This window comes from Oncorhynchus clarkii, chromosome 13 (assembly GCF_045791955.1).
Source record: "Oncorhynchus clarkii lewisi isolate Uvic-CL-2024 chromosome 13, UVic_Ocla_1.0, whole genome shotgun sequence".
NCBI classification, from domain to species: domain Eukaryota; kingdom Metazoa; phylum Chordata; class Actinopteri; order Salmoniformes; family Salmonidae; genus Oncorhynchus; species Oncorhynchus clarkii.
In genome coordinates, this window is record NC_092159.1 from 56,425,091 (window position 1) to 56,452,543 (window position 27,453).

The 27,453-nt window shown below is 39.8% G+C and overlaps 1 protein-coding gene across 4 annotated transcripts in view; it reads left to right on the top strand.

Annotated features, from left to right (window-relative positions):
• The first annotated feature begins 1,110 nt into the window (after window positions 1–1,110).
• The window catches only part of LOC139365139 (nuclear GTPase SLIP-GC-like), a 30,100-nt gene continuing 3,757 nt past the window's right edge, over window positions 1,111–27,453 (top strand). Inside the window, exons 1-19 of one of the 4 annotated variants that reach the window (XM_071102552.1) lie at window positions 1,111–1,181; window positions 3,881–4,014; window positions 9,131–9,211; window positions 9,396–9,499; window positions 12,101–12,190; window positions 12,410–12,437; window positions 12,604–12,696; window positions 12,817–12,910; window positions 13,236–13,461; window positions 14,030–14,251; window positions 14,984–15,178; window positions 15,963–16,141; window positions 18,640–18,685; window positions 18,775–18,873; window positions 24,007–24,106; window positions 24,501–24,634; window positions 24,708–24,890; window positions 25,165–25,319; window positions 25,428–25,554. In XM_071102552.1, coding sequence (XP_070958653.1) covers window positions 9,145–9,211; window positions 9,396–9,499; window positions 12,101–12,190; window positions 12,410–12,437; window positions 12,604–12,696; window positions 12,817–12,910; window positions 13,236–13,461; window positions 14,030–14,251; window positions 14,984–15,178; window positions 15,963–16,141; window positions 18,640–18,685; window positions 18,775–18,873; window positions 24,007–24,106; window positions 24,501–24,634; window positions 24,708–24,890; window positions 25,165–25,319; window positions 25,428–25,554 — 2,142 coding nt within the window. In that variant the 5' untranslated portion in view covers window positions 1,111–1,181; window positions 3,881–4,014; window positions 9,131–9,144. Of the gene's footprint in view, window positions 1,182–3,880; window positions 4,015–4,260; window positions 4,327–4,450; window positions 4,551–8,279; window positions 9,212–9,395; window positions 9,500–12,100; window positions 12,191–12,409; window positions 12,438–12,603; window positions 12,697–12,816; window positions 12,911–13,235; window positions 13,462–14,029; window positions 14,252–14,983; window positions 15,179–15,962; window positions 16,142–18,639; window positions 18,686–18,774; window positions 18,874–24,006; window positions 24,107–24,500; window positions 24,635–24,707; window positions 24,891–25,164; window positions 25,320–25,427; window positions 25,555–27,453 lie in introns of those variants that run through there. The other 3 variants (XM_071102553.1, XM_071102555.1, XM_071102551.1) reach the window with 3 other exon arrangements.

Here is a 27,453-nt window from a genome sequence, read left to right on the forward strand (position 1 = left end):
ACATTTCATGGTAAACTCTCAGTTGATCAGTGTGGGCTCATTTAAAGGAAATACAGAGATTTGCAACTTTATGTGATGTGAGTATAAACCTTTTATTTTATTTCAAATAAGTGGCAGCATGATTAGGTTAGCTTGAAATAGTAGCAGAATGACTGAGCGATGTTTTACAGACATTACAAATCTGTTCTGCAATAGAAACAAACTTTTTTAATGGCCAAATCACCTAAAGTCAAACCAAATATCGAGTTTATTTCAGTGGAGTTCAGTTGATTTGGCCATGAAATATTTGGTCCCAACCAACATCCAGAGTGCAGCGGAAATTTTCCTGGGATTTGCTCATTTCTACCGTCGCTTCATTTGGGGCTACAGCACCCTGGCTTCTCCCCTCTCTGCACTCGATTCTCCCAAGGTGCCATTAACATGGTCAACCCGGCTGTTAACAGGGCGTTTTTGGACCTTAAGCATCGGTTTACTACAGCCCCCATCCTCATCCATCCGGACCCGTCCCTTCAGTTTGTGGTTGAGGTCGACCCTTCTGACGTTAGATTGGGGGCTTGAAGGGGCGGAACATGCATTTTTGGTGTGAACCAACCATAAGAATTTACAATATCTCCACACAGCCAAGCGCCTTAACTCTAGGCAGACCCGTTGGGCTCTGTTATTCACCAGATTCAACTTTCCCATCTCCTACTGCCCAAGGTCCAAGAATGTGAAGCCTGATGCTCTCTCTCGCCTGTATAGTTCTGCTGCCACACCTTCTGACTCTGAGACCATCCTCCCTACCTCATTGGAGCTCAGTGGAGAGGGGAAACCTGGAGAGAGAGAGAGAGAGAGGGTAAAGAAACCTTTTACACATTACATTCACACAGAAACAGGTAAATAAACAATAAAAATGTACTTACCAAGATGTCTTAATTAGTTTAAGCACTATTGCTCAATCACAGTAATATACTGAGCACAGTCATTCTATTTTATAGAGGGGAAATTAGGGTTAACTACCACACTGAGGTGTTTTATTGTAGCTTGAATATGAAAACCAGTCAGAACAAGTCAAAGAACGGCAACACCCATCCTGCTGTACTCCTTTACCCAACACCACATACATTGTTCAGTGTGTTTGTTTGCTGTAGAGAGGTGTGTCAATAGCACAGAATACATTTGTAGAATTTTGCCTTTATGTGGTAAGTATCAGCATATTTTAGTTTAAACTTTCCACACATTTCATGGTAAACTCTCAGTTGATCAGTGTGGGCTCATTTAAAGGAAATACATTTTTTTTGTCATTTAAATTTCCTCATGCAAAAGGTTTCTGAAACTGCTTAGAAATGCCTGAAATGGCTTAGGACTACTTTCAGGGTAAGGAAAAAGATCCGTAATTTTGAAGAGATTTGCAACTTTATGTGATGTGAGTATAACAATCTTTTTGTTTTAAATAAGTAGCACCATTAAAGTAAATGATCTTAAATGAGGGTTTAGCTAGGGTTAAATTGGATTCAGATTTTGATTCATATCTTGTAAGCTGATTATTGAATGCTAACATTAGTGCAAATGATGAAAAGTGAGTAATGTTAGAGATTTGCAACTTTATGTGATGTGAGTATAAACCTTTTCCTTTATTTTAAATACAGTGCCTTGCGAAAGTATTCGCCCCCCTTGAACTTTGCGACCTTTTGCCACATTTCAGGCTTCAAACATAAAGATATAAAACTGTATTTTTTTGTGAAGAATCAACAAGAAGTGGGACACAATCATGAAGTGGAACGACATTTATTGGATATTTCAAACTTTTTTAACAAATCAAAAACTGAAAAATTGGGCGTGCAAAATTATTCAGCCCCTTTACTTTCAGTGCAGCAAACTCTGTCCAGAAGTTCAGTGAGGATCTCTGAATGATCCAATGTTGACCTAAATGACTAATGATGATAAATACAATCCACCTGTGTGTAATCAAGTCTCTGTATAAATGCACCTGCACTGTGATAGTCTCAGAGGTCCGTTAAAAGCGCAGAGAGCATCATGAAGAACAAGGAACACACCAGGCAGGTCCGAGATACTGTTGTGAAGAAGTTTAAAGCCGGATTTGGTTACAAAAAGATTTCCCAAGCTTTAAACATCCCAAGGAGCACTGTGCAAGCGATAATATTGAAATGGAAGGAGTATCAGACCACTGCAAATCTACCAAGTCCTGGCCGTCCCTCTAAACTTTCAGCTCATACAAGGAGAAGACTGATCAGAGATGCAGCCAAGAGGCCCATGATCACTCTGGATGAACTGCAGAGATCTACAGCTGAGGTGGGAGACTCTGTCCATAGGACAACAATCAGTCGTATATTGCACAAATCTGGCCTTTATGGAAGAGTGGCAAGAAGAAAGCCATTTCTTAAAGATATCTATAAAAAGTGTCGTTTAAAGTTTGCCACAAGCCACCTGGGAGACACACCAAACATGTGGAAGAAGGTGCTCTGGTCAGATGAAACCAAAATTGAACTTTTTGGCAACAATGCAAAACGTTATGTTTGGCGTAAAAGCAACACAGCTGAACACACCATCCCCACTGTCAAACATGGTGGTGGCAGCATCATGGTTTGGGCCTGCTTTTCTTCAGCAGGGACAGGGAAGATGGTTAAAATTGATGGGAAGATGGATGGAGCCAAATACAGGACCATTCTGGAAGAAAACCTGATGGAGTCTGCAAAAGACCTGAGACTGGGACGGAGATTTGTCTTCCAACAAGACAATGATCCAAAACATAAAGAAAAATATACAATGGAATGGTTCAAAATAAACATATCCAGGTGTTAGAATGGCCAAGTCAAAGTCCAGACCTGAATCCAATCGAGAATCTGTGGAAAGAACTGAAAACTGCTGTTCACAAATGCTCTCCATCCAACCTCACTGAGCTCGAGCTGTTTTGCAAGGAGGAATGGGAAAAAAGTTCAGTCTCTCGATGTGCAAAACTGATAGAGACATACCCCAAGCGACTTACAGCTGTAATCGCAGCAAAAGGTGGCGCTACAAAGTATTAACTTAAGGGGGCTGAATAATTTTGCACGCCCAATTTTTCAGTTTTTGATTTGTTAAAAAAGTTTGAAATATCCAATAAATGTCGTTCCACTTCATGATTGTGTCCCACTTGTTGTTGATTCTTCACAGAAAAATACAGTTTTATATCTTCATGTTTGAAGCCTGAAATGTGGCAAAAGGTCGCAAAGTTCAAGGGGGCCGAATACTTTCGCAAGGCACTGTAAGTGGCAGCATGATTAGGTTAGCTTGAAATAGTAGCAGAATGACTGAGTGATGTTTTACAGACATTACAAATCTGTTCTGCAATAGAAACAAACTTTTTTTAATGGCCAAATCACCTAAAGTCAAACCAAATATCGAGTTTATTTCAGTGGAGTTCAGTTGATTTGGCCATTAAATATTTGGCCCCAACCCACATCCAGAGTGCAGCGGAAATTTTCCTGGGATTTGCTCATTTCTACCGTCGCTTCATTTGGGGCTACAGCACCCTGGCTTCTCCCCTCTCTGCACTCGATTCTCCCAAGGTGCCATTAACATGGTCAACCCGGCTGTTAACAGGGCGTTTTTGGACCTTAAGCATCGGTTTACTACAGCCCCCATCCTCATCCATCCGGACCCGTCCCTTCAGTTTGTGGTTGAGGTCGACCCTTCTGACGTTAGATTGGGGGCTTGAAGGGGCGGAACATGCATTTTTGGTGTGAACCAACCATAAGAATTTACAATATCTCCACACAGCCAAGCGCCTTAACTCTAGGCAGACCCGTTGGGCTCTGTTATTCACCAGATTCAACTTTACCATCTCCTACTGCCCAAGGTCCAAGAATGTGAAGCCTGATGCTCTCTCTCGCCTGTATAGTTCTGCTGCCACACCTTCTGACTCTGAGACCATTCTCCCTACCTCATTGGAGCTCAGTGGAGAGGGGAAACCTGGAGAGAGAGAGAGAGAGAGGGGAAAGAAACCTTTTACACATTACATTCACACAGAAACAGGTAAATAAACAATAAAAATGTACTTACCAAGATGTCTTAATTAGTTTAAGCACTATTGCTCAATCACAGTAATATACTGAGCACAGTCATTCTATTTTATAGAGGGGAAATTAGGGTTAAGAAAGGCTACCACAAGGAGGTGTTTTTTTGTAGCTTGAATATGAAAACCAGTCAGAACAAGTCAAAGAACGGCAACACCCATCCTGCTGTACTCCTTTACCCAACACCACATACATTGTTCAGTGTGTTTGTTTGCTGTAGAGAGGTGTGTCAATAGCACAGAATACATTTGTAGAATTTTGCCTTTATGTGGTAAGTATCAGCATATTTTAGTTTAAACTTTCCACACATTTCATGGTAAACTCTCAGTTGATCAGTGTGGGCTCATTTAAAGGAAATACATTTTTTTTGTCATTTAAATTTCCTCATGCAAAAGGTTTCTGAAACTGCTTAGAAATGCCTGAAATGGCTTAGGACTACTTTCAGGGTAAGGAAAAAGATCCGTAATTTTGAAGAGATTTGCAACTTTATGTGATGTGAGTATAACAATCTTTTTGTTTTAAATAAGTAGCACCATTAAAATAAATTATCTTAAATGAGGGTTTAGCTAGGGTTAAATTGGATTCAGATTTTGATTCATATCTTGTAAGCTGATTATTGAATGCTAACATTAGTGCAAATGATGAAAAGTGAGTAATGTAAGAGATTTGTAACTTTATGTGATGTGAGTATAAACCTTTTCCTTTATTTTAAATACAGTGCCTTGCGAAAGTATTCGGCCCCCTTGAACTTTGCGACCTTTTGCCACATTTCAGGCTTCAAACATAAAGATATAAAACTGTATTTTTTTGTGAAGAATCAACAAGAAGTGGGACACAATCATGAAGTGGAACGACATTTATTGGATATTTCAAACTTTTTTAACAAATCAAAAACTGAAAAATTGGGCGTGCAAAATTATTCAGCCCCTTTACTTTCAGTGCAGCAAACTCTCTCCAGAAGTTCAGTGAGGATCTCTGAATAATCCAATGTTGACCTAAATGACTAATGATGATAAATACAATCCACCTGTGTGTAATCAAGTCTCTGTATAAATGCACCTGCACTGTGATAGTCTCAGAGGTCCGTTAAAAGCGCAGAGAGCATCATGAAGAACAAGGAACACACCAGGCAGGTCCGAGATACTGTTGTGAAGAAGTTTAAAGCCGGATTTGGATACAAAAAGATTTCCCAAGCTTTAAACATCCCAAGGAGCACTGTGCAAGCGATAATATTGAAATGGAAGGAGTATCAGACCACTGCAAATCTACCAAGTCCTGGCCGTCCCTCTAAACTTTCAGCTCATACAAGGAGAAGACTGATCAGAGATGCAGCCAAGAGGCCCATGATCACTCTGGATGAACTGCAGAGATCTACAGCTGAGGTGGGAGACTCTGTCCATAGGACAACAATCAGTCTTATTTTGCACAAATCTGGCCTTTATGGAAGAGTGGCAAGAAGAAAGCCATTTCTTAAAGATATCTATAAAAAGTGTTGTTTAAAGTTTGCCACAAGCCACCTGGGAGACACACCAAACATGTGGAAGAAGGTGCTCTGGTCAGATGAAACCAAAATTGAACTTTTTGGCAACAATGCAAAACGTTATGTTTGGCGTAAAAGCAACACAGCTGAACACACCATCCCCACTGTCAAACATGGTGGTGGCAGCATCATGGTTTGGGCCTTTCTTCAGCAGGGACAGGGAAGATGGTTAAAATTGATGGGAAGATGGATGGAGCCAAATACAGGACCATTCTGGAAGAAAACCTGATGGAGTCTGCAAAAGACCTGAGACTGGGACGGAGATTTGTCTTCCAACAAGACAATGATCCAAAACATAAAGCAAAATCTACAATGGAATGGTTCAAAATAAACATATCCAGGTGTTAGAATGGCCAAGTCAAAGTCCAGACCTGAATCCAATCGAGAATCTGTGGAAAGAACTGAAAACTGCTGTTCACAAATGCTCTCCATCCAACCTCACTGAGCTCGAGCTGTTTTGCAAGGAGGAATGGGAAAAAATGTCAGTCTCTCGATGTGCAAAACTGATAGAGACATACCCCAAGCGACTTACAGCTGTAATCGCAGCAAATGGTGGCGCTACAAAGTATTAACTTAAGGGGGCTGAATAATTTTGCACGCCCAATTTTTCAGTTTTTGATTTGTTAAAAAAGTTTGAAATATCCAATAAATGTCATTCCACTTCATGATTGTGTCCCACTTGTTGTTGATTCTTCACAAAAAAATACAGTTTTATATCTTTATGTTTGAAGCCTGAAATGTGGCAAAAGGTCGCAAAGTTCAAGGGGGCCAAATACTTTCGCAAGGCACTGTAAGTGGCAGCATGATTAGGTTAGCTTGAAATAGTAGCAGAATGACTGAGTGATGTTTTACAGACATTACAAATCTGTTCTGCAATAGAAACAAACTTTTTTAATGGCCAAATCACCTAAAGTCAAACCAAATATCGAGTTTATTTCAGTGGAGTTCAGTTGATTTGGCCATGAAATATTTGGCCCCAACCCACATCCAGAGTGCAGCGGAAATTTTCCTGGGATTTGCTCATTTCTACCGTCGCTTCATTTGGGGCTACAGCACCCTGGCTTCTCCCCTCTCTGCACTCGATTCTCCCAAGGTGCCATTAACATGGTCAACCCGGCTGTTAACAGGGCGTTTTTGGACCTTAAGCATCGGTTTACCACAGCCCCCATCCTCATCCATCCGGACCCGTCCCTTCAGTTTGTGGTTGAGGTCGACCCTTCTGACGTTGGATTGGGGGCTTGAAGGGGCGGAACATGCATTTTTGGTGTGGACCAACCATAAGAATTTACAATATCTCCACACAGCCAAGCGCCTTAACTCTAGGCAGACCCGTTGGGCTCTGTTATTCACCAGATTCAACTTTCCCATCTCCTACTGCCCAAGGTCCAAGAATGTGAAGCCTGATGCTCTCTCTCGCCTGTATAGTTCTGCTGCCACACCTTCTGACTCTGAGACCATTCTCCCTACCTCATGTCTTGCAGTTACAGTTGTCTGTGGCATCGAGAGGCACAATGTTGTCTGGTCCACAAGGCACAACGCTAACCGGATGTTTGTCCCAGCTCCAAGCTCACCTGCTATCCTGGCTCCCGTCAAACCCTGGCCTTCCTCCGACAACGCTTTTGGTTCCTGACGTCTCAGCCTTCGTCGCTGCATGCATGGTATGTGCTCAGAATAAGACTCCGTGGCAAGCTCCGGCTGGCCTCATTCAACCACTCCCTGTTCCTCATTGCCCCTGGTCCCATATCTCCCTGGACTTTGTCACTGGGCTTCCTCCATCTGATGGCAACACCATCATCCTTACAGTGGATAGGTTCTCTAAAGCCGCCCATTTCATCCCCCTCCCCAAGTTACCTTCAGCCATGGAGACGGCCCAGATCATGGTCAGCACGTCTTTCGAATCCATGGACGCCCTATCGACATAGTCTCCGATCGTGGTCCTCAATTCACATCCTGATTCTGGAAGGCGTTCTGCACCCTCATTGGTTTGTCGGCCAGTCTGTCCTCCGGGTTTCACCCCCAGTCCAATGGCCAGTCAGAAGGTGCCAATCAGGACCTGGAGACGAATCTTCAGTGCCTCGTCTCGACCAACCCCACCGTCTTGTCTCGTCAAGCCTACCAGTGTGTTGTTCCGTACTCCTGTTTTTTCTAGTCCTCCCGGTTCCGACCTTTTCTGCCTGCCCTGACACTGAGCCCGCCTGCCAGACCATTCAGCCTGCCCTGACCTCGAGCCTGCCTGCCACTCTGTACCTTTTGGACTCTGACCTGGTTTACGATCTTCTGCCTGTCCTCAACTTGCCTCTTGCCTGCCCCTTGTATTTTAATAAATATCAGAGACGCGAACCATCTGCCTCCTGTGTCTGCATCTGGGTCTCATCCTGTGTCGTTTTACAACCATAGAGATCCTATTAGATCTTGCAGATTTATACCATCTGCCTATCTGCACTGACTCTATCTTGCATTGACACTACGCACACACACTAGACTTTAAATACACACCATATATACACACTCACGCACACTATATTGTCACTCCCACACAAAACCCACTCACATTCACATACACTACATATGCACACACACACATAACAGACACGCAAACCGACACAACACAAACACACATTCACACATACACGCACACTCACACACACTTTTACACTCATACTTGGCTGCTGCTGCTCTGCTCTTTATTTTTGTGTTTATTATTTTACACACAAAGCTTTATTGTAATGAAGTAGGCCTACTTTTGTGACTTGTGTTCTGTTCTTTTCATAAGAAGTATCTCCACCGATTCCACCCAGAGCCTTCATCAGGGTAATATTTGCTGTAGCCAAGAACAACTGCTTTGAAACAATGTCAACCCAACCAAATAAGGTTGAATTCAGATAGAGAACAAGCCTGCCCATCGGGACATGAATTAAACAAACTCAAGGGAAAGTCAATGCAAATTTAGATAATGTCATTTTCTGAATATGTTTGCATGTGACCTTTGTGGAGAGAGCAGAGTGAAATGTGAAACTACACTGACCCATTGAGAAAACAATATCCCCAAAACTGCCACTGGCACTCTGGAATGGGGAATCATTCAAAAACACTTTCTGCATAAAGCCTTCATCAGGGTTTAAGTCATGGGAGACAGACACGTATTTAAATAAACACCTGTGCTTAGCTGTGGTCTCAGAAAATATAAGTTTTTTCCAGGTCTATTCATTAAATGCTTAGCTGTGGTATCAGAATGAAGAGTTTATCCCAGGTCTACTCTTTGTAAATCCACCATGATATATACCCTGATGAAGCCTCTATGCTGAAACACTTTGGTGTTTTTTAGATATGGTATACGTTATAAGTTTATATAAGTTAAAGTCACGCCTACTTTGTAATCCATACGTAACCAATAAATCCATCAAGTCCCATCGCTCAGTCTGTTGCTCTTTAAGGAGGTGTGGGTAACATTTGCAAAAGACTTAGCAAATATTGTAAGCATAACCTTAAGTGTAATAACTGTAAATGTGTATGTCTTTCTCATTTTATGTTTTAGCCTAATGTGGTTTAATGGATAACTTTGTCAGAGACAAATTAACTGAATGGAACTTCAGTGAGTATATTGACAGATTCAAAGGTAAGCATATTTATAAAGTGTTTTTATACATATATTTTATAGACAGGGATGGAATGAACTGGCAAATTAATTTAGAAACATGATTCACTTTGAGCTTTTATTGTTTCATCACTGAATTGTATAATTCTCTTGTGCTGTGAGTTGTCCTGATTCTTTACGACTTCATTTGTATCCTGACATCTAGATGAAGAAATTGACAAGGAGAGTTTCCTGCTCCTAGATGAAAAAGCCTTTGCCAACTTGATTCCAAAACTTGGTCCAAGGTACACATTTCAAGAGAAACACAAGGTATGTAAAGAAGCTATTTTATTTGATTCGTATTGATCAATTTCTGTTTTTCACATATTGAACGTATCACAAAGCCCTATACTTTAGGCATAGTTTAGGGATAGATCAACCAAATATTTATTTTTTTAGCTTTTTGTAAACTATGTCACAAAATTACTGAAATCTTAATACTTTGTCATGTCTTATTTACTCAACTGCTCAACAAAGTGCATGACTGCATGACTTTGTTGAAAGGATTTCATATTTAAAGTGCATTTCGGAAAGTATTCAGACCCTTTGACTTTTTGGACATTTTGTTACGTTACAGCTTTATTAAAACAAATGTCCCTCGTCAATCTACACACAATACCCCATAATCACGAAGTGGAAACAGGTTTTTAGACAGTTTTGCAAATGTATTACAAATAAAAAACAGATATATCTTATATATACAGTGGGGCAAAAAAGTATTTAGTCAGCCACCAATTGTGCAAGTTCTCCCACTTAAAAAGATGAGAGAGGCCTGTAATTTTCATCATAGGTACACTTCAACTATGACAGACAAAATGAGAAGAAAAAAATCCAGAAAATCACATTGTAGGATTTTTTATGAATTTATTTGCAAATTATGGTGAAAAATAAGTATTTGGTCACCTACAAACAAGCAAGATTTCTGGCTCTCTATAGACCTGTAACTTCTTCTTTAAGAGGCTCCTCTGTCCTCAGCCACTCCTCAGTAAAAGGCACATGACAGCCAGCTTGGAGTTTGCCGAAAGCCACCTAAAGAACTCTCAGTCCATGAGAAACAAAGATTATCTTGTCTGATGAAACCAAGATTGAACTCTTTGGCCTGAATGCGAAGTGTCATGTCTGGAGGAAACTTGGCACCATCCCGAAGGTGAGGCATAGTGGTGGCAGCAACATGCTGTGGGGATGTTTTTCAGTGGCAGGGACTGGTAGACTAGTCAGGAACGAGGGAAAGATGAACGCAGCAAAGTACAGAGAGATCCTTGATGAAAACCTGCTTTGGAGCGCTCAGGAACTTAGACTGGGGTGAATGTTCACCTTCCAACAGGACAACGACCCTAAGCACACTGCCAAGACAACGCAGGAGTGGCATCAGGACAAGTCTCTGAATGTCCTTGAGTGGCCCAGCCAGAGCCCGGACTTGCACCTGATCGAATATCTCTGGAGATACATGAAAATAGCTGTGCAGCGACGCTCCCCATCCAACCTGACAGCGCTTGAGAGGATCTGCAGAGAACAATGGGAGAAACTCTTGAAATACAGGTGTGCCAAGCTTTTAACATCATACCCAAGAAGACTCGTGGCTGTAATCACTGCCAAAAGTGCTTCAACAAAGTACTGAGTGAAGGGTCTGAAAACATATGTAAATGTGATATTTAAGTTTAATATGTTTTCTAAATTAGCAAACATTTCTAAAAAACTGTTTTTGCTTTGTCATTATGGGGTACTGTGTGTAGATTGGTGAGGAAAATAAATAATTTAATACATTTTAGAATAAGGCTGTAACGTAACAAAATTTGAAAAAAGTCAAGAGTGCTGACTGCTTTCCGAATGAACTGTACAGTTGAAGTCGGAAGTTTACAAACACATTATCCAAACACATTTAAACTCAGTTTTTCACAATTCCTGAAATTTTATCCAAGTAAAAAGTCCCTGCCTTAGTTCTGTTAGGATCACCACTTTATTTTAAGAATGTGAAATCTCAGAATAATAGGTAAGAGAATGATTTATTTCAGCTTTTATTTCTTTCAACACATTCCCAGAGGGGAAGAAGTTTACATATACTCAATTAGTATTTGGTAGCATTGCCTTTAAAGTTTTTAACTTGGGTCAAATATTTTGGGTAGCCTTCCACAAGCTTCCCACAATAAGTTGGGTGAATTTTGCCTCATTCCTTTTGGTGTAACTGAGTCAGGTGTGTAGGCCTCCTTGCTCGCACACACTTTTTCAGTTCTGCCCACAAATTTTCTATAGGATTGAGAACAGGGCATTGTGATGACTTTGTTGTCCTTAAGCCATTTTGCCACAACTTTGCAAGTATGCTTGGGATCATTGTCCATTTGGAAGACCCATTTGTGACCAAGCTTTAACTTCATGACTGATGTCTTGAGATGTTGCTTCAATATATCCACATCATTTTAATTCCTCATGATGTCATCTATTTTGTGAAGTGCACCAGTCGCTCCTGCAGCAAAGCACCCCCACAACATGCCACCCCCGTGCTTCACGGTTGGGATGGTGTTCTTCGGCTTGCAAGCCTCCCCCTTTTTCCTCCAAACATAACAATGGTCATTATGGCCAAACAGTTCTACAGTCTATATCAGACCGTATACAACGTGTAAGACAAACATTTGTTTTTACTGCTCTAATTACATTGGTAACCAGTTTATAACAGCAATAAGGCACATAGTTTTTTTTTGGTATATGGCCAATATACCACTGCTTCGGGCTGTATTCAGGCGTTTGCGTTTTATCGTGCGTAAGAACAGCCATTATTTTGGCTATATACCACACCTTCTCGGGCCTTATTGCTTAATTATAAATAGTTCAAAGGGGTTTAAATGCACTTTATACTACTTTATTTATTGATGACAGGCGATACAAAAGGAGTTAGAAAATGATGGGACAGCAACTGGCAGCCAAGTTCAAACATCCTCCACAATGGCATGGGCTTCCTTGGACCAGGTATGCATTGAGTTGTGAACCAAGTCTCTCAGCATACCGGGCAGACACTTACAGACCTTTGCTTTGTAAAGTATAATGCAGTATAAAAGCATAAAGAATGCTTACCCTTAAAACATGTATGTACTCTTAGTGTAAATTAAGGATGATAGCTATATGATGGTTTTATTTAAAACAATATGTATTTACTTTCCTTTATCTTGCAACGTTCCATTGTGTAAGGCGGCAGCTCCCAGCATTAGTCCACAAGGTACAGATTATTTTGTTTTGTAAATAAAAATGGCATTATGTACCGTGCTCATTTAATCATATATTTCCTCTATTTATGCCAGCACCATTCTTAAAGAATAAACAAGGTTTTGGAGCTTAATCGTATAAAAATAAACATTACAGTAACGATTTATGTTTTTTCTCAGGCAAAATAAAACATCCTCATACCTTCCCTTCAACCAGTACACCACCAAAGCAACTGTGTTTCTCCAAACCTACACAACCAACCTCTAAATTCGGTAAGTACTTCCAAAGTTACTCCTTTATTACAAAACCGGATAGATTGTTTTGCTATAGTTAATCGGCCAAAATATCTAGACATTCATACTCATTCATGTTCATTGTATGTAATAACACAGAGAGACAAGCCATGGAGGCAGCAGAGACGTGTGTGACACAAGTCCTTGACAAACTCAAAACTCTTCCCAAGAATGAATTAATTGACTACCTCAAGTAAGCACTCACAAAAATGTAAAATATGTGTAATTTGAATAAATGAATACGCTGCCATCACGTCATGACAATCGCATCCATCCCATATAAAATAATGTTTACCGACTGACTCTTGAAAGCACAAGTTGTCTGATTTACTAACTTAATGTGGACATTGCATTACTTAAATATGGACCATAAAATAAAAAAATCATACAGCTAACCTTTGGCACAATCACAGCCAGGTCACTAGTCGCAACTAAAAAACAAAACTCAAAGTGTTTCACATTGTACGTACAATTTCTTGAAAGAATGACATTTGATTATGTTTTGTACTTTTTTACAGGGGTAAAATGACAAAGTTAAGGACAGGTGTTAAAAACAAAGTCTTAGTTGGAATATTTGGGAAGACAGGAGCTGGTAAGAGCTCTTTGATAAATGCCATCTTGGGTGAGCAGAATTTTCTGCCCAATGGTGCAAACATCAGCGCGTGTACCTCAGTCATGATCCAAGTGGAGGCCAACATGACTAACTACAGTTACGAGGCAGAAATTGAATTCATTTCAAAAGAGGTAGCTTTATCTATTGTAATGTAATCAATGTCTCTAAAACTATGACCATTGATGTTATTCTTAATTGATTCCAAAACCTTTACTTTCAATTGACCCTTCATTAACCCCCCCCCCCCCCCCCCCCCCCCTTGTGCATTGTTCAATTATTTAAACTATTACTTTTTTAATGAAAATGCTCAGTTTTTGCCATTGCAATAATTGACTATGCATTTAAGAGCTTGCTGGAGGCTGGTCAGATTCAAGCTTAGTTAGGAACAGTTGCTATCCACTGGAGCGCTCCAATTGGTTGCTTAACAATTTGGGGAGGGGCTTAGCGAAATATCAATTGAAATAGGGAAGTTTAAGCTGTTTATGTGTTGTCAGTGGCACTAAGAGCACAAACGAGTACTATCTATGGGGGGGGGGGGGGGGGGGGGGGGGGGGGGGTGTGCTACGTTTTCCATTAGTAGGCTAACAGGTCATTCTTACAAAATTGCTGTGTGAAAGAGTAATACATAAATTACTAATCAATGGTTAGTAAAAATTGAATATTCTAAATGCAATTCACACATGATTATTTTTGTTTTAGGAATGGGAAAAGGATTTAAAATCTCACCTGGATATCATGTCAGATGAAAATGACAACAAAAATGAAGAATTAGTCAAGGTGGCAACTGCAAAAATTCAGGCCTTTTACGGAAAAGATGGAGTTGGGAAAAGCTTAAATGACCTGATGAAAGGGGAGCATTTCCGAGAAATTCCAGAATTTCTATCACCAACAAACACTGTTAAGAAGATTTCATGTGGCACGGTAAAAATCTTTTATTTTATTTTTATTTTTTTACATATAATTAGGCAATTTGTGCAGATTAATTGGTTAATCAACAACTTTAATTAATTAATTAAATCAGATATTTAATGTCACATGTTGCCTTTAATTTTGTCAATAATGAAAAGCTTGTTAGTTTACTTTCAATAAAAAATGCAAAATAATATTTACATTTAACAAATATATGGGGAAGTAAAAATATTATTAATAGAATGTGACTCTTGAAAAATCTGTGAACAAAACTACATTCCAAGTATATCATTTCCCCCCAAATTAATTGATTTGTTTGTATATAAACTAAAATCCTGGCTGATGTTTTTCCCCACACATTGAGAATGTTTTTAGTGACACAGGCAATAGCTGAATATACACTTAAAGGTAAACTCAGCGATAGGACGTAGATGCAGAAATTAAAACCATAGTGGGTCAATTTCCGCAACAACTAAAAGCGTTGAAACGTGAGGCTCAACTTCTCTGCTGTTTAGGTGCACTGGCTAGCATGCTGTGAACAGGGTGAAGCGAACTCTTGCACATGTGCAGATACTGTGTGTGACTGTGAGAACGAAGTCTTGCATCTTGTTAATTTCAATATCAGCAGTGCTGCTCATTAAAACGTCATTTTGCTGAGTCTACCTTTAAACATGTCTGGGTCGATCAACAAAATAAATAATGTACAAGTGTATTTTGAGAGAGCTATGCTTTTGACACTGACAGGCATCAGAGCTTTCTGGAAAGATTGCCTGTTACACAAGGAGTGATAATAAGATGGCAGCAAAACACTACTGGCCACTTGTGAAGTGTGTGACAATTAAGGTGCCCAACACCAAAGAGCTTCTGGAACACATTGTGCTGTTGGATCTTCCTGGAACTGGGGACTGCAACAAGACCAGAGATGATATGTGGAAATCGGTATTAATGTATTTCCCTCTTATGGTCTCAATCTGCCATTTATAATGACTAGCACTTCTTTTTATGTCCCTGAGCAATGTGATTGGTAAAATTTTACCAGGACCTGCCAAATTATCAGCCAATAGATCTATACCTTAATCCTTAAAACTGAGATCTGTGAAAGGTGAAACAGCACCACTGGTCGCCCACTGGTTGTTTTTGTTTAGTTGACTAAATGGAGGTGAAGAACTTATTTTTCTCTTTTGTGCCCCTGGTGGACGGTTTTGACGGAGTCCCCCGACATCCTGGGGATCTAATAAACCATCAAATTTCACTTTGAATCTGGAGCGATCTCTCAGGAAAAAAACAGTTTGTTGTTTGCATTAACTTATTTGTGGTTGTAATATCCCAAATTGACATGGCAGTTTCACCATTAAGGATTCCAGCTTTAATGGTATAACTGCCACTTCTGTGTGCGATATTAAAACAGCAAAGAATATGCTGCAAAAAACAAACTACATTTTTTCCCTCAGACATAATTTCACGCAAGATGGAACAGCAGAATATGTACTGCAAAAATGTTTTACTTTGTTGGACGACGCTGCTCACCTCCGCTTCATCAACAAAACAAAAACAATAACAATGGCGCATGACTTTCTCAAGTAATGTCAAGCCAAGGTTATGGGCAACTGTAGGACAGATTGTCTACTTTCATATAATAAGGTGTAAAAACCTTTCATTTTCTTTTGAGGTGTCTGAAAAGTACATCAACATGCACATTTGTATTAATGCTCTATTTTTAAAGCATTTAAGTCAGTGCTCGTCTGTGTGGATCGTGAATGACATCCAACGGGCCGCCTCTGAAAGAGAGCCATGGATGATTTTGGAAAGCAGCTTCAGTTATCTGATACAAGGAGGAGAATGTGAGAATATCACCTTCATCTGCACCAAGACAGATGCCATCAACCCTAAGAACTACCTGGGGTGAGCTGGGGCTTGTATATTTTCCTGCCTGATTTTTAAACCAGTGATCCTTTGTATCCTGAAATCTATAGGGGCCGATTCTGACTTAGGAATTGTACACCTTTCCTACTCACTTGTCATTAGTTGGAATTCAGACTTACCTTATGCAGGTGTGTAGCGGGCTTTGCAGGCGTGGTTCCATTGACCTCACTGAATACATTTAATTCCACCTCTGAAAATCCTCCCACTTGCCAAGCGATTTTATCGTTGAGTTTTTATTCAATATGGCTTTCAGTATGTTTATCTTAATTAAAAAATTCCTTTAAATACAGTGTACTCTACCTTTAATTGGAGTTTTGTTGACAGACTCAATCAAATACATCGAGAGAACAGGTTCAGAATATAGGGATCAATGAAAGAACACCCTTTATGCATATTCGTTTCCTTTTCAGCATCAACAGGTAGAGTTAGTAGATTACTTAAGCACATTTTAGGGTTAGGAAAGTATATATGAATCATAAAGAAATCAGTTTGAAGACACATTACGCAATAAATATATTGATGAATAAATACAGTGGTTTAATTCATCCTGAAAGTTGTCATATTAAATTGCTCAATGGTGATGATGCTGCAGTACAAGTCACAGCAAACACTGCCAAAGTGCTGCATGCTAAATGGCAGTGCATTGCTTCAGACACACCCCTCCTGCCAGACCCCCCCCCCCCCACACACACACACACACACGCCAGCCAATGCACTTTGTCATGTCATCACTATTGACACAACCTGAATCTTCTAATGAACCGAAAGTTTAAACATGGTCTAGACTAAATGTAGGCTAAATTTCCAAGTTTTGGTTCGAACGGTTCATTGCTGTAATCTACAGAAAATGCCATCAAGGTTGTCAAAAGGTTATAAGATAAACGATTCACGTGACGGTTACTACTAAAGGACAATAGGACAAGCGAGTATAAATTAGTCAACATTTGAATCCTCTACTTTGTGAAATTGCAGCCTGCACTCAGATCGGTGAATTCAAAGTGAATTGTGCTGCTTTCCTGTGTCCCGTTTACAGCGCACAGCGGAGGGAAAGTGTACAGACACGAGCCACAGTGCTAGCTACTGTAGGCTATTAAATATTGCAGGTTTTGGTTATTAACTCTTCAGAATGAATAACCAAAAAACAAAACTTGCAACAAAACACCATGCAAAGGAGAAACATGTAAGCCTATTACAGCAACATTTAAGCAGTAGCCTAGTCTGGCTACTCAACTACAATACATTGAGAGCTTCTTATTTTGTTTTAATACGTTAAAATGCTATATAGATGTATTACTCTTTTTCGACTGTGTGCGTGTCTCCATCTCTTTCATTAAAATGCTATATACAGCATCCCGTGGACATTATAAAGGGCCATATTTTTTCAAATCGTATTTGTATGCACAGACATGGCAAAGCAATCGCTGAATTTGACTCAAGCTGGCTGATCTAAATGCATAACTTTGATAGCTTTATAATAAAGAATGTAACCTACGCACCTCCTTAAACCTAACATAAGTAAAGAAGTAAATTTGTGTGGAAGTCAAACATTTGTTTTACTTTGGAGGCAGATCCATTGCATATGCTCAGAATGACAAAAAAATGTAGCCCTTTACATTGCCCTTCTCCCCTTGTCTATAGGAGGGACGCAAAGCTATTTTAAAAGGCCCAATTGTTGATTTAGATGTTCACAAATTTCACAGATTTTGACTATCACTAATGTTATGATATATTTGGTAAAGTAATAAAGAAAGTTAAATATTTTTGGGGAGATTATAACAGATTATACCAATATATGGACATATTATAAAGTATGAAAAGGCTTATTCATAAAAATGCTTATTTTTGCATATCATCATATTTGTATGTTTTATTATAATTGTACTGTTTACTAGATCATATAGGTTGAAAAGTGTTTTATTCTCAGACATAAATAAATAGTTCCAGGTGAAAGTTAAAGTTCATAGCTTTCTATTACATTAATAAAATATTTCCTTCTTGTTAGATAGATGACTAAAGCCATAGCGAATCAGTGCAAACCGGCTGTCAGCTCAACTTTTAAGATGAATGCACTAGCTGTGGGTTGCTCTGGATGGGAGTGTCAGCTGAATGACAAAATTATAATGTTAATGTAGTGATATGTATATTTATGTATTTAATCTGTTTGGTTGTTCACTGTTTGGACTCCAGGAAGATTAGCCGCAACTAATTGGGGATCCTAATAAAATACTATTAAACGTTTTATTTGCATTACATTTGTACACAAACTGAAATTATTAGTGGCTGAACTTTCCCTCACCTCAGAATTAATTTAGATTACACAGCTATCTTCATTTATTATTTGCAAATACTTAAAATTGTGCATGCCACAAGCAGGTCAGCAATGTACACAATGTATAGAGGAACAATCGAGCAACACAGCTATAATGGATGTGCCCATAGAGCAATTTACATTTCTAACATAAGTATTACAATTATAGATCACCAGGTTTAAAGAACACTGAACTGCACCTCAACCTGGAAAAGGTAATCAACACCTACACCAGCTAAAACTGATGTTAAGATCCTTCAAAACTGTGTAAATGATAATGTTCTATATTTTGCTTTTCAATCAGAAAGGAGCAGCTGAGCGGAAACGAGGCTGCATCCAGCACAGAAATGAACAAGCTAAGATAATGTTGGGAGAGAGGTTCAACGACGAAGTTGTGAAAAAGGTTAGTTTTTATGTACACATCACAAAGCTAGAGTCACATGACTTGGACTCGGGTCTGAAACATTAACTTGAGACTTGACTTGGAATAATCAAGAATAATCATTGTCTGATTACAGGAACCTCACGACTCAGGACTCGACTTTGACTTGAGACTGATGACTTGAAATTATCTGGCCAGGTTTTGTAACGTTTTGTCACTCATTTTGTGACACAGAGTCTATGTGGATTACTCTCCATGCATCCAGAGACAGTAGGCGTCATCCTTGCAAAAATAACTGTAACAGATTGGCTAGTGAAACGCACACTCTGTACTCTGATTGGACTAGAAAACACAGGTCGGGTGAGCTAGCAAACAGATTGCTGATTTTCTGTACAGCTATAGGATCAGGTGCATGGTTTTCTTTGTTCATATTTCCCGGTTTATGTCAGAGTTCTGTGTGTCCGTGTCATATGTCTGTCATTTTTGTTGTGAGTAATAGGAGTGCGTGCCTCAATGCCCATAGAAATATACTACGTGGCCTGTGCTCCACGCGTTTGAGCCAGAACTTTGAATAAGAAAAAATTATTGTTCCACGTATGCATGGTGTTGAAATATCAAGAATAATCATTGTCTGATTAAGATTTATATACCAATGTAACAATGGATGTGGAAATGGCCTTTTACATTGTAGATCCAGTTTATCAGTTGTAATTGCCAATTGGGTAATTGTATGGTCTTGGGGGCCAAGTGCTTATATTATGTAGGTCTACCTGTTTGAGCTCCTGTTAGACACATGCATTTGGTTTCTCAAGGGGAGGCTGTACAGTCGTGCCCTCTACCTGTGTCTGTTCAGATAGGACAGGTTAAGCCTGATGCAGAGGCTATTTATTTTGGGCTATTACCCATGTACATTTGGTAATTCTACTTGTATATTTTGTATGATATTGCTCTTTCACCATTGGATCACCAAGACCTGTAAATAAATCTACACTCTGAGCACGTCAACCTGCCTTGCCTTCTGCTGATTTCATGCCCTTTAAGACAGTAAATAGACACAGATTTGTAGTTGAACAATCGTTTTTTACTTTACTCGAGACCTGGCAACGTTCGACTTGACTTACTCATAGAATGTCCGACTTGGACTCGACCAAAATCTTGACCCGTTCTACTTGGGACTCGACTTGAGACTCAGACCTTGTGACTTGAGACTTGCTTGTGACTTGAATAACTGTGACTTGGACTCATGCTCACCAAAACACCCTCAACTGTGTAAACTCTAAGAGAAACATTTGAGTACATTTGTATTGACTAGACACCAAACTACCTCATGGTGTTGTTTAAGTGAGACATGATGTCCCAGATGTGCTCAATTGGATTCAGGACTGGGGAACGGGCGGGCCAGTCCATAGCATCAATGCCTTCCTCTTGCAGGAACTGCTGACACACTCCAGCCACATGAGGTCTAGCATTGTCTTGCATTAGGAGGAACCCAGGGCCAACCGCACCAGCATATGGTCTCACAAGCGGATCTGAGGATCTGGTCTGAGGATCTCATCTCGGTACCTAATGGCAGTCAGGCTACCTCTGGCGAGCACATGGAGGGCTGTGCGGCCCCCCAAAGAAATGCCACCCCACACCATGACTGACCCACCGCCAAACCGGTCATGCTGGAGGATGTTGCAGGCAGCAGAATGTTCTCCACAGCGTCTCCAGACACTGTCACGTCTGTCACATGTGCTCAGTGTGAACCTGCTTTCATCTGTGAAGAGCACAGGGTGCCACTGGCGAATTTGCCAATCTTGGTGTTCTCTGGCAAATGCCAAACGTCCTGCACGTTGTTGGGCTGTAAGTACAACCCCCACCTGTGGACGTCGGGCCCCCATACCACCCTCATGGAATCTGTTTCTGACCGTTTGAGCAGACACATGCACATTTGTGGCCTGCTGGAGGTCATTTTGCAGGGCTCTGGCAGTGCTCCTCCTGCTCCTCCTTGCACAAAGGCGGAGGTAGCGATCCTGCTGCTGGGTTGTTACCCTCCTACGGCCTCCTCCACGTCTCCTGATGTACTGGCCTGTCTCCTGGTAGCGACTCCATGCTCTGGACACTACGCTGACAGACACAGCAAACCTTCTTGCCACAGCTCGCATTGATGTGCCATCCTGGATGAGCTGCACTACCTGAGCCACTTGTGTGGGTTGTTGACTCCGTCTCATGCTACCACTAGAGTGAAAGCATCGCCAGCATTCAAAAGTGACCAAACATCAGCCAGGAACCTGCAGAACCACTCCTTTATTGGGGGTGTCTTGCTAATTGCCTATAATTTCCACCTGTTGTCTATTGCATTTGCACAACAGCATGTGAAATTTATTGTCAATCAGTGTTGCTTCCTAAGTGGACAGTTTGATTTCACAGAAGTGTGATTGACTTGGAGTTACATTATGTTGTTTAAGTGTTCCCTTTATTTTTTTTGAGCAGTGTATAACACAATATATCTGGTAGAAGAAAATACTAAGTTAAAAACAGCCAGTGTTTTTTTTACCACCATCTTTGAAATGCAAGAGAAAGGTCACAGTTATAGCCATCACTCTGGTTGTAATCCCGATAGTGTCCACAAGATGGCAGAAGTGTATGTACAAAGTTTCAGATGGATAACTTAAAGTATGACTGAACCTCAAGACTTTTAGTGTGAAGTCCCCAGGTACATTTGGGCAAATTGTGAAGGAGACATTCGCATTCATATTCCATTTTTCTGCAAGAATATCGTCAAATCTGTATACTTGGACTTTGATTTAGCTTTCCAAGTATTAGTAGCCATATTATAAGTTCAACATTTGCAAAACAACCATTTTTCATAACTTCATAACTCTGAATATCCTTATAATTTTTGTCCAAAATGAAAAGGCTTGCTGTGGTACAAGGTTAGCAGCTACATTTTACGACATATACATGGTTTCCAGATAGTCCCATAAAGCCCAGCTATTTGACTATCTAGCTAGCTTTGTTTGACCCCGATTGGTGCTAATTTGACAAAGATACAGTTGTTCAAGTGATGGCTGCCCGCATCATCGGCGTGCCATGAAGGCGTCGCTCTCGGACCAAATATGGTGTCCTATAGGATATAATACACCCCTAATGAAATAGGGAAGTCTTGTTACCTTCTAGGATTCTCTGAGGAATAGATACAAACGTGATTTGACTCGTTGAAACAACGTTAGGGTGAGATTTTCACAGGTTCCTTTCTTTGCAAATTGAACGAGTGGAAATACAAAATTGATTGTGCATGTTATACAGATCCGTTTAACCTCTAGTAACTCCCGGGTCCGGGAGCGTAATCATCGACTGACACTAATTAGCATAACGCAACGGACATAAATATTCCTAGAAAATATTCCTATTCATGAAAATCACAAGTGAAATATATTGAGACACAGCTTAGCCTTTTGTTAATCACCCTGTCATCTCAGATTTTCAAAATATGCTTTACAGCCAAAGCTAGACAAGCATTTGTGTAAGTTTATCGATAGCCTAGCATAGCATTTTGTCCAGCTAGCAGCAGGTAACTTGGTCACAGAAATCAGAAAAGCAATCAAATTAAATAGTTTACCTTTGATGAGCTTCGGATGTTTTCACTCACGAGACTCCCAGTTAGATAGCCAATGTTCCTTTTTTCCAAAAATATTATTTTTGTAGGCGAAATAGCTCCGTTTGTTCTTCACGTTTGGCTGAGAAATCGCCCAGAAATTGCAGTCACAAAAACGGCAAAAAATATTCAAAATTAGCTTCATAATATCGACAGAAACATGGCAAACGTTGTTTATAATCAATCCTCAAGGTGTTTTTCAAATATCTATTCGATAATATATCCACCGGGACAATTGGTTTTTCAGTAGGACCGATTGGAATAATGGCTACCTCTGTATTTTACGCTAGAATCACTCTGGGAGCCATCAGGTGACCACTTGCGCAATGTAGCCGCTTACGGGTATTCTTCAACATAAATGCGTAAAACTACGTAACAATGCTGTAGACACCTTGGGGAATACGGAGAAAAAGTAATCTGGTTGATAGCCCATTCACTGCTCAATAGGGACGCATTGGAACGCAGAGCTTTCAAAAGATGAGTCGCTTCCGGATTGGATTTTTCTCAGGCTTTCGCCTGCAATATCAGTTCTGTTATACTCACAGACAATGTTTTTACAGTTTTGGAAAATTTAGAGTGTTTTCTACCCTAAGCTGTCAATTATATGCATATTCTAGAATCTTGTCCTGACAAAATATCCCGTTTACTACGGGAACGTTATTTTTCCAAAAATAAAAATACTGCCCCCTAGTCACAAAAGGCTAAGGATATGAACAAATATTTTATCTAACAAAACAACACTTCATGTTATCTCTGGGACCCTTTGGATGATAAATCAGAGCAAGATTTCAGCATGTAAGTACACATTTCACCTTCAGAGGTGAATTTATCAAACCTATCGTGGTGAAAAAGTGTTTTGTTGTTAGGAGCTCTCCTCAAACAATAGCATGGCAATTTTTTTCGCAGTAATAGCTACTGTAAATTGGACAGTGCAGTTATATTAACAATCATTTATGTTTTTAGCAGATATTTGTTGTTTCTCTAAAATCTGCGATCTTGACATAACGCGCTGCATGAATTACAACTGTTCCGTTGACGGAACACCGATCCTTGCTCTTCCACTCATTCACCAACACCTCAAGGCCTCAGGATCATCAAACTTCTGATACTCATGCAGCACATTTGGGGTGATAGGATTTGTGAACCACTATAAAAAAAAATTTTAAGATAATTATTGAGTTTTAAGGCCTTTCAAATAGAAATGACAAAATACTTAAAAGTAATTGAAAAACTGTTTTTCAACGGCATGTAACAGAAATACAGCCCATCTCTTACTGCATTAGTGTAATGTGTAAATTGTTCTTACCCATCTAATAAATAAACCTCAAGTCAGATCTTTCTAATGTTTTAAATAAGAACATCTACTCCATTCTATCAAATGCCTTGTGTTTTGTGTATAAGCGAGGCTGTGCTGCAGACATGGGTATGAGGCGAATCCGAGCTATTGTATTTGAAAGCCTAATATGGAAAATATAATTTAGAATTTATTTATTTTTCTCATACAACTCTTCCAGAAACCTTTCATTCAAATGGAAAACATCTTCCAAGTGTTTACAGTGAGTGCTGAGGAATTTCAGAATGATGAGAATCCCATTCTGGAACAAGAACAGACAGGTAAGATAAGTGTTGACATGAAAGGCGTTCAGCAAGACAAACACCATTGTTAGCTAAAAAAAAGCTAACAAATTCAATTTATTTTCTGTAACCATGAACATTGGCTAACAGTAGCTAACAGTCTGAGAAGGATGTGAGTAACAACGAAAGTAACTGTTTTGGGTCTAAACTGCCACTACAATTAATAATGTGATGATTGAATCTTTTATTACATGTAGTAAGAACAGCAAAATCATTTTCAAGTTGAACATTGTCGCTAAAATGCCACAGTAACCCCTACAAAAATGAGCTATTTGCGACTTCACCGTAATATTTTTGCATGTTCATTCAACCCATTCAACTGAAATTGTTGAACTCACCTATGCTATTGAGCCTTTTTTCACTAATGTTGCAGAGATACCACAACTCAAACAAGTTCTGGAGGATATGAATGAGAGACACTCAATGACTGCAGTTAAAGACTATGTATCTGGAGTCTATGGGATCCTCTCTTTGATCAAAGCGGCCAACTCCAACGACTCGACGATGGTATGACATGCAAAAATCTATCTAGTGAAAGTAAGTCTTGAATGAATTGTCCTTCTTTGATTTTGTGTCTTAGGTTGAGATGAAATCAAACATGTACCAACTGCTAAAGGATTCACTGGAGGAGCAGATTTCTACCATCACATCCCTCATGACAAAACATTACAACGACCTTCAAAAACTCCTGTCAGAGGGAGTTGCCAAGTCAGAAAAATCATGCTTGCAGATTGCCAACGACAAAGTAATCACACCAAAGGCAGTGAGTTTAAGCTAACTGAAAATCATGTTTATATACTCTATGTACAGTAGCTAATTATCTTATCTCTTGTGATACCTATCAAAGCAATTCGGCATGTCTACACTTTGTCAGAGTCCCGGCAGAAGGCTAGACATGCTGAAAGCATCAGAGTTTTATGCATGTTGTTCCATTGAACAATTCAATAATTCATATTTTAATTGCAAGAAGAGTGCGTTCGTCCTTCTTGTTTTTGATAGAATGTGCTAATATTTTTCCATTGTCAAATTCTTTTTAGAGGAAGGATGGCAGAGGATACCATCGTACATTGTCATCTTTATGCAGGAATAATGGGTTCTGTAGGTCAACAAATGGAGACATCACAGACCTCAACAAAACGTTGGCTGAATCTATGTACACTGCCATAAATGAGAAATTTGCTGTAATTTTCCCGTAAGTACTATTCTCACAGAGCCAATTATTCTTTCACATTAGTCAATTCATTATCTCTATTTGAATAAAGGACAACTAATGGTGTGGTTATAATTTATTGTTTCAAAGAAATGCTGGAACAACAGGAGAATCAATCTATGAGAAGATCTGCAACTTCAGCATCATCTCAGACAACATGGCCAAGGAGTGGGAGAACACCCCCATGTCTCTGTATCTGATGTTTCTCACCACCGAGGTATAGTGGTATGATTTGTCATTGGCACTCTGCAAGCATGATATATTTGACTAGATAGTGTAATTTTCCTGAAGGAAATGTTGTGCTTGCTTTAGCTTTCCAAAAGTATTTTTATGGTAGTAGAAAAGCCAATGTGTTTTAGTAGAAGTAGTGACTGTATTTGTAGTAGTCGGTTAGCTTTTAGTGGAATGCAACAGAGGTTGCCAACCTTTGTTGCTTGGAGTGTGTTTATGTCTTTGTAAGCTTCTTACTGTAACTACAATGGTTGTAATGGGTCCTAGGTGTAGCTGGTGTAGAGAGTCAGGCGCAGGACTGCAGATATGAGTAATCAACGTACTTTTACTCAAACTGTCAAATATACAAAGTAACAAATACATGCACACCATGACAGACTGAAAATACAACAAACAATCACTCACAAAAAAACATGGGGGAACAGAGGGTTAAATAATGAACCAGTAATTGTGGGATTGAAATTAGGTGTGTAAAACAAAGACAAAACAAATGGAAAATGAAAAGTGGATCGGCGGTGGCTAGAAGGCCGGTGACGCTGAACGCCGCCCGAACAAGGAGAGGGACTGAATTTGGCGGAAGTCCTGACAATGGTGCTCTCACAGTGAAAAGTTTAGCTACTATCATAATGTCAGGCATTATCCAGTCCATTGAATCAGCATGTGTTGTGGGTGTGACTTTTTCACCAAGATGCTACAGCGAGTAAGAGAAATTAGCTGCACCTAGTTAATTGATTACCCTATCCAGTGTGCGGGGAATTTTGGGAATATGCCATGGCCCAGCTGCCCGCTAGAAAACTCACTTTAGTAAATTCAGTGGTAGTTGAAATAGCCTAGTGATTGTAGCATAGTAGTAGTAGTAGTAGTAGTAGTAGTAGAAGTAGTAGTAGTACTTATTTGTATTTATTTAACTGTCATGCTGGTATAAAGGATTTGGAGACAGGCGCAGGAATACATAATCTGAGTTTTTAATACACCCAAAACAAACACGTATAGAAAACACTGGGATGTACCCAAACAAAAGAGCAAGGGTAAACCTCTTAGAACGACACGGGACGAGACCCGTAATACACACTGCACAAAACACGCAGCACAGAAGCCAAGACAACGCATACTGTAGGTACTCACACGACTAACGGACATGGGAACAATAATCGACAGCCCAATGGGGAAACAAAGGGCACATTTATACAAATACAATCAGTGAGGAATTGTAACCAGATGTGCATAATGACACAGTTCAGTGCAGCCTAGAAGGCCGGTGACATCGACCTCCGGAACTGGTGGACAGAATGAGCAGCAGTACCGGGGGATTCATGACATTAACCTTTCTTTAACTAGACAAGTTAGTTGAGAAGAAATTCTTATTTGCAACGACGGCAGAGCCACATCAAAAATACTGAACAAAATTTTTAATGCAAAATCTGGAGTGTTGGTCCCATGTTTCATGAGCTGAAATAAAAGATAACAGAAATGTTCCATATGCCAAAATGCTTACTTGCCCAAAATGTTGTGCATACATTTGTTTAATGAGCATTTCTCCTTTGGCAAGATAATCCATCCACTTGACAGGTGTGGAATATCAAGAAGCTGATTAAACAGCATGATACTTACACAGGTGTGCTTTTTGCTGGGGACAATAAAAGGCCACTTTAAAATGTGCAGTTTTGTCACATAACACAATGCCACAGATATGTCAAGTTTTGAGGGAGCGTAGAATTGGCATGCTGACTGCAGGAATGTCCACCACAGCTGTCGCCAGAGAATTTTATGTTAATTTCTCTACCTTAAGCCAACGTCGTTTTTGAGAATTTGGCAGTACGTCCAACCATTCTCACAACTGCAGACCACATGTATGGCGTTGTTTGGCAGAGCAATTTCCTGATGT